Source organism: Silurus meridionalis, chromosome 13 (genome assembly GCF_014805685.1).
Source record: "Silurus meridionalis isolate SWU-2019-XX chromosome 13, ASM1480568v1, whole genome shotgun sequence".
Classification (NCBI taxonomy): Eukaryota; Metazoa; Chordata; class Actinopteri; order Siluriformes; family Siluridae; genus Silurus; species Silurus meridionalis.
Window position 1 is genome coordinate 14,435,804 of NC_060896.1, and position 7,563 is coordinate 14,443,366.

Below are 7,563 nucleotides of genomic sequence, written 5' to 3' on the forward strand. Positions count from 1 at the left end.
TTGACCAGATTGTTTAACAGGATTTTGGAAGGTGAGAAGATGCCTGAGGAATGGAGAAAGAGTGTGCTGGTACCGATCTTTAAGCATAAAGGAGATGTGCAGACCTGCAGTAACTACAGGGGTATTAAGTTGATCAGTCACACCATGAAGTTATGGGAAAGAGTAGTGGAAGCCAGGCTGAGAGAAGAGGTGACCATCTGTGAGCAACAGTATGGTTTCATGCCGAGGAAGAGCACCACAGATGCCATATTTGCTTTGAGAATGTTGATGGAGAAGTATAGAGAAGGACAGAAGGAATTGCATTGTGTATTTGTGGATTTAGAGAAGGCGTCGACAGGGTGCCAAGAGAGGAGTTGTGGTACTGTATGAGGAAGTCAGGTGTGTCGGAGAAGTATGTAAGGGTGGTGCAGGACATGTATGAGGACAGTGTGACGGCAGTGAAGTGTGCAGTAGGTACGACAGACTGGTTTAGAGTGAAGGTTGGACTGCATCAAGGATCGGCCCTGAGCCCTTTCCTGTTTGCAGTGGTGATGGACAGGTTGACGGACGAGGTCAGACAGGAGTCTCCTGGACTATGATGTTTATGGATGATATTGTGATTTGTTGTGAGAGTAGGGAGCAGGTTGAGAAGAGCCTGGAGAGGTGGAGATATGCACTGGAGAGAAGGGGAATGAAACTCAGTAGGAGTAAGACAGAGTACATGTGTGTGAATGAGAGGGAGGGCAGTGGAGTGGTGCGGTTGCAGGAGAAGAGCTTCAGAAGGTGGAGGAATTCAGGTACCTGGGTTCAACAGTGCAAAGTAATGGAGAGTGTGTTAGAGAAGTGAAGAAAAGAGTGCAGGCAGGGTGGAGTGGGTGGAGAAGAGTGACAGGAGTGATTTGTGATAGTAGGGTATCTGCAAAATTGAAAGGGAAAGTTTATAGGACTGTGGTGAGACCTGCGATGTTGTATGGTTTAGAGACAGTGGCATTGAGTAAAAGACAGGAGGTGGAGCTGGAGGTAGCAGAGCTAAAGTTGTTGAGGTTTTCGTTGGGAGTGACGAGGATGGATAAGATTAGAAATGAGTTTATTAGAGGGACAGCGCATGTAGGATGTTTTGGTGACAAGGTGAGGGAGGCGAGATTGAGATGGTTTGGACATGTGCAGAGGAGGGACATAAATTATATTGGTAGAAGAATGCTGAGGATGGAGCCACCAGGTAGGAGGAAAAGAGGAAGGCCAAAAAGGAGGTTCATGGATGTGGTGAGGGAAGACATGCAGGTAGTTGGTGTAAAAGAGGCAGATGTAGAGGACAGGGTGGTGTGGAGACGGATGATCCGCTGTGGCGACCCCTAATGGGAGCAGCCGAAAGAAGAAGAAGAAGAAGAAGATATTAATGAGCTAGAAAATATTTCCTTTTTAGTTTAGCCATACACACTATCAGCTTCCCAGCTTTTTTTTCAGCCTGGCTTTAATTTGCAAGAGGTCTGTACAGTATGTATATTATAGCAGTTACATTTAACTTTACATATATCTTTACATCTTGCATGCTAGAAGGCTTACTGCAGCCTATACAACATTGGCCACCTGAGAAATGCTAAAGTGACCTTGGACATCCACTTATACAAGGCTATTGTTCTCTGCACACTAAAAAAAGTGCTATTCAGCTAAACTTAATTACTGGGGAAGCTGTGTGAAGCGCTCTCTCTCTCTCTCTCTCTCTCACTAATAAAACACACCAACAGAAAAGCCTCTGAATTGTCTCAAGATTCATGGTTGGAGGACACAGGTTCCTGTTACTCTGTTAAAATGGTCATGGACAGTCACACTGTGGAATGTGAAAACCAAAAACACTAAAAAATCTGCAAGAGAAGATGACAACAAATCTGGTGTGCAGTTACAGGGAGTAGCTTACACGGGAGACGTTACCGGAGATGTTACATACGCCCATCAATCCTCACAACTCTGCTTACAGAATGTCTTCTTGAGCGGTTGAAAATATCCCTGAAGCTGTTTCTGTCCACGAGAGGACCTGTATTTGGTATGGTAATGACAATGTCACAGCAAATTAATCGTTAGCAATGTAGATAACTTAGAGCAGATCTATTTCTTTCCTGGAGGGCCCAGGAATAGTTTATTCTCTTCCTTTTTGATTAATTCATGGAATAATTATCAAATCTTTCGAGTTGGCTCAGGTGTAGCGGAGAAAGCAATAAACTGGCAAGGATGCGTGACCTACAGGACTTGAATCTATTACATTAAGAAGCTAACTCATGGTAGTTTAAGACACCAAACCATGACATTAATCCACTTAGACTGCACATAGTTAAATGGGCAGGATATTCATTTAGCATTTATTATTTTACTTCTGCACTCAGAATGATCTGTCTGTTCTGTTCACTATAAAACGATCTGACATATTGCACATAAAAAAAAACAAAAAACAGGAGAACTAATCATCCTACTATCCAGTTTTTCCTTCCTTTGCAGAACTCTGTAGAACAAAAAATAGAGAATCATCTTGAAAATGGAGCAAAGCTTTTTTTTTTTTCCTGAATAAGCATTAAGAGCACCTTACTTATATGGGGGTCTAATAAATGATGTAAATGTCCCATGGGAACACATGCAGTGATTTTAGATAGATTATTGCTTCATGTTTCATTAAAGCATAACTGACACCACTGCTTCCTAACCCTTATACTAATTCTCCTGATAAATATTAAGAATAATTCCACTCATAAGTCAAACACACTGCAAAGGAAGTACACCATAGTGTACAGTACGGTGTACAGTGTAATGTGAGCAACATTGACTTATAAAAAGCAACACCACTGCATTAAGACATACATGCTTTTGAATTTTGCATCATATTTACAACACAAATAATTCACTATTAACTACCATGGCTTTAGCTGCATAATATAACAAGGAAGACACCTGCTATCAGCTATAGGAAAATTAATCTAGAATGACTACTATAGATTGTAATTATCTCACTACAGTCAAACCACAGTGCAGACCCCTGTTACTAACCATGACTACACATAAAATACAGTGCTAAGTGTGTGTGCTCCCAAAAAATGCCAATACGCACAAGCTATGTGATGTACACGTATATATCCACAGTTACAAAGAGGCTAGGTATTCAGAGATACTTTTCTTAATGACAACACAGTTACGTGAAGCTAATTTTATTTGCAATTTGCACGTTTATGATTGCTCCTTTAAATATACGTCGATCACATTTGCAGGATGTATAAATGACATCACAGGGCTCTCTTACTGAAGTGATGACAGGGAGATCACAACGCACGATATATAATGCAGCAATAAAGCGGCTATATTTAAGCTTTGTTGTGAAGAAATACATTTAAAAATCAATGCAGCTAAAATGAGACAGCTAGCAGATTGGGAGAGAGGTTGGACAGCTGGTGCCTACAAATTGCTATCCACAGAAATGAGCATAAAAGGAGAAGTCAAAGAAGGAAAAGCACAAAATAAAACCCACAATTGTTTCCCCGAGCAGGAACAATCAGAGCAACGGAAGCAGGGTATCTCGATCGAGATAGATAGATAGATAGATAGATAGATAGATAGATAGATAGATAGATAGATAGATAGATAGATAGATAGATAGATAGATAGATAGATAGATAGATAGATAGATAGATAGATAGATAGATAGATTTAAAAATTCAAATATTAAACCTTAAAACTCCTCTTCCTGTTCAGTAATAAGTGGCCCCAGGTTACATGGTATGCATGTTTTAATGATTTCAGCTTTATGACTTCAGACTAAATAAATAATTGTTAAAAGGAAATTGTTAGATTTTTGTTTTATTCCGGACTTTCTCCGGAATTTCCTGCTAACTCATCAGCTCCTCGTCATTTTTTCCACATATTTGTATGGAAAAGCGCACAGCTGCTGGTGTTCAGCCCTGCTGTGGTTTCACACAGACTCCTGAATGAACACTCAGTTGGAAATCCCAGAGGACACCAGAACAGATGCTCAATGCGTTCATTATTTATTTCAGTTTTTCTCTTTCCACCTAAATCCTCTGAGGAACACGGTTACATCAACACAAACCCTGGCGACGCGTTAAACCAGAGCACAGCGCGGCGCTTCGGCAACATCCGGGGCTTTTCTAACCTCCAGAGAACACCTGAGCCGAGCTGAGGCGCGGTCACGCCGCGCGCCGACTCGCGCCTCCGGTTTCCTAACAAGCGCTTCACTCCACACCGGCCGCGTCCGGGAGCGCGCGGAGCTGCGAGAACGCGCGTGGACGAAAACGCGCAACTCCACAGGGATGCTCCGCCACGGCATAATCACGCCTTGTACACGCTGTCGAGTTTCTTCATAATAAATAAATAAATAAACAAAAAAAATCAAAAGAAAATAAAAGAAACCCATTGGTCACTGTCTCATGCCACACATTTTGTCTTGAGGTGTTATTATTACAGTTGCGCTGAACACCTATGTTTTACTGAACGCTGTTTCACCTTTAGTTACACTAGTTTCAGTTATTACTGTGCGCGTGCACAGTTAACGGTGTGAATACAGATTTACACAGACAGAAATATATATATATATATATATATATATATATATATATATATATATATATATATATATATATATATATATATACACACATACATATATATGCGTTTATAAGGTTTTACACCCACACATTATATATAGGTTTTATATATATATATATATATATATATATATATATATATATATATATATATATATATATATATATATACACACACATTATATATAGTTTTCTTTTCCTTGCCCAGTTTTTTATAATGACAATGATCAATGAAAGTTTGTCGATATATTCTATTAAAATGTATACTTAAAGAAAAGACATCACACAAAAACATTACTTTGCACTCTGCAGAAACATGAGGAATAATTACATATCCAAATACAGTGCATATTGAACTATTTGATGAAGTAATAGTCTAGTAATATCGCAAAATGCCATAAAAAAGACTTACAGAGGTGGAAAGCAACAGGCAAGAAGAAACAGACGCTACTCAGAGATGTCATTCTGCAAACCGGAGCCGGAAACGGGGGAATAATAATGATAATAATAATGATGATAATAATAATAAGTCTGAAAGCCCGGCTGTGGCTCTGAAGCGGCGGCGTGTCTCCCCCGCGAACCGCGCACTTTTCTTTCCCGCGCTTTCGTGACGCTCGCGCTCTGACCGACTCAGTCCACCCGCGGCGCGCGCGAGACTCCGGTGCGCTACGCGATCCGAATCCGGAAGAAAAGAAAGGGGGAAAAAAAAAAAGACAAAAACGCCGCAGAGCCACTAGCGCACTTAATAGTAGCCGATACCCAAAACTAGTACTCCACCGCAGATGCCTAGTGCAATGCCACACTATAGTGAAGGACTACACATATTAACATGGGCATCTCCGGACGTCACGGGTGCGTCATGACACATGTCTAAACGCAGCAGCATCAGTATGACGCTGGTGGTGAGTGCACTTCGAGCACAAGAGTTCTTGTAGCACTGTTCAGTCTTCTAGACGTCTATTTTTATTGCATTGTTATAGATCCATCCGTAGAGTTTAGATAATGGAGGCAGAGCTCTGGCAAGACAGTGAACCCAGCGCAAGCATCATTTCAGCTGGTGATTCCTTTTCTTTTTTTTCTCTCTACTTTAATCTACAACACCTTATCCGATCACGGTTCTCAAACTGGGGTTTAGAGATTCAGATATGATCTTCACAGGCAGGATGACCTCCTGGGTAATGGGGGGTGCACTGAACAAAACGAAAGTACTGCAAAGGATAAGGTGAGGACAGCTCGGAGGATAAGATCCACCAGACCAGCTACTAAAAGCCCCCAGTCACCCACAATGTCTCCTTCCTTCTTGTTTCCTCAGATCCATCAGCTTTTTAAGATGCAAAGACAGTTTGTTCCCACAAGCCATCAGGCGGTTCAATAACCTCATTAGGAACACTTATAACATTTAAAATGCAAAGGGCTGTTACTGTACTGCACTACTGAGCAATATTACAATTTCTATGGGTTTTTTTTTTTTTTTTAGGAATTCTTTGTGTAAAACAACATGCAAGTAAATCTGTGAATCGAGGGCAGGGGGCTGGTTACCAGTTTAAATCACAATCCACTTAATTATTACACACTGGGTTCTAATTTATTATCTTCTATACATCAGAAAGGGCTGTAAAATAACTGTTTTCATTTTGATATTCGAATAATTAGATTGTGCTTCCATAATGGAGTTCAGTGGCTCAGTGGAATGTTTTTATGCAGGTTTGCATAAAAAACAAATAAAAAATTCATAACATTATATCCTGGCTTCATGAGCATTAAAAACATAGTAAGAGAACTATAACCCTGCAATTTCAAGCCAGTATCCAAAGATTCGGTCCAAAATTTTATCCTTCATACAGATGTTTGCAAAGTATGCTGGAACATCACACAGACGTCACTACTCCTATTGAAGGTGATTACTTTGTAAGATTAACACAAAATGAATGTTTCTCTTTAGTCGGTACCAAAAAGATCCACGATGTCAAACTTGGTGCTCGACTGAAGAGCGAATCAATATACGAACAGACAGCGGTATGTTCGATGTACTGCAGCTGAGTATCTTGAAAGTCCAACTGTCCATGGTTGTTAGCTCTTGCTTCATCAGTGTTTGGATCAAACACTCTGGCTTGAAAGAATTGAGCAATCCATGATGCAAACAGTAAGTCAGAAACTGGGGCCAAGAAGCCAACAATATCACTTCTAGCAGCATTATCATGCTCTCATAATAGTCTAGAATAAGATAGTTGTCAGGGAATCAAACTCTGTGGGGTGGAAATCTGGTTTAAATCACATTATTTGCAGACCACCTTCAGGAACTGGAGGGATTCCTGTCACTGACTTCCAGATAATTCTTCAATCATAACTTGGATTCAAAGTTGAGTGAACCTGACAATATATATACAGAGACAATGGCTGCTGGATATAGGAGGAGAATTTCCATGAATGGTTCAAGGCTGATCAGCTCTGAGTTTTGCTGACAATAGGAACACTGAAAAAGAAATTGTGGTCTCAAGGTGAACCAGTTGTATGAGGATTAAATTTTCTTAAGCACCTATTAAAATATACAAAAAAATGACCTCAGCTAGTTCAAGAATGAATAAGAATGCAAGTGGAGCAATACGATGAAAAGCGTTTGCATTTCATTTTCCCTTTTGAGCCACTTTGGCTGCATCTGTATTAAATATGCCATGGGGGAGAACGACAAGTAAAAACTTAGGGGGTCCCCAAGATTATTTTAGTAAAAAATATATATAAATTACTGAACAACTGGGGACCCCCCATAAGACTTGAATCAATTTGAGTACTGGTTTGTGATATGATTATTATATGCCAGGGGGCTATAGCAATACACACATCACAATGAGATCAGCCTCTTTTTTTTTTAAGGGACCCCCACAGATATATATAGGGTGTCTCAAAAGTCTTTATACATGGGGAAATGTAAATTTTTGTAATAAAATGTCGGCCCAAATTTGTAATACATCCTGTTTAATGATCT

The 7,563-nt window shown here is 40.1% G+C and overlaps 1 protein-coding gene across 1 annotated transcript in view; it reads right to left on the reverse strand.

Moving 5' to 3' along the window:
• Positions 1–5,829, reverse strand: part of nrn1la (neuritin 1-like a) — a 28,896-nt gene extending 23,067 nt beyond the window's left edge. The window contains exon 1 of the mRNA XM_046863794.1: positions 4,993–5,829. Within this exon, the coding sequence (XP_046719750.1) occupies positions 4,993–5,044 (52 nt within the window). The 5' untranslated portion in view covers positions 5,045–5,829. The remainder of the gene's footprint in view (positions 1–4,992) is intronic.
• Between the last annotated feature and the right edge of the window lie 1,734 nt (positions 5,830–7,563).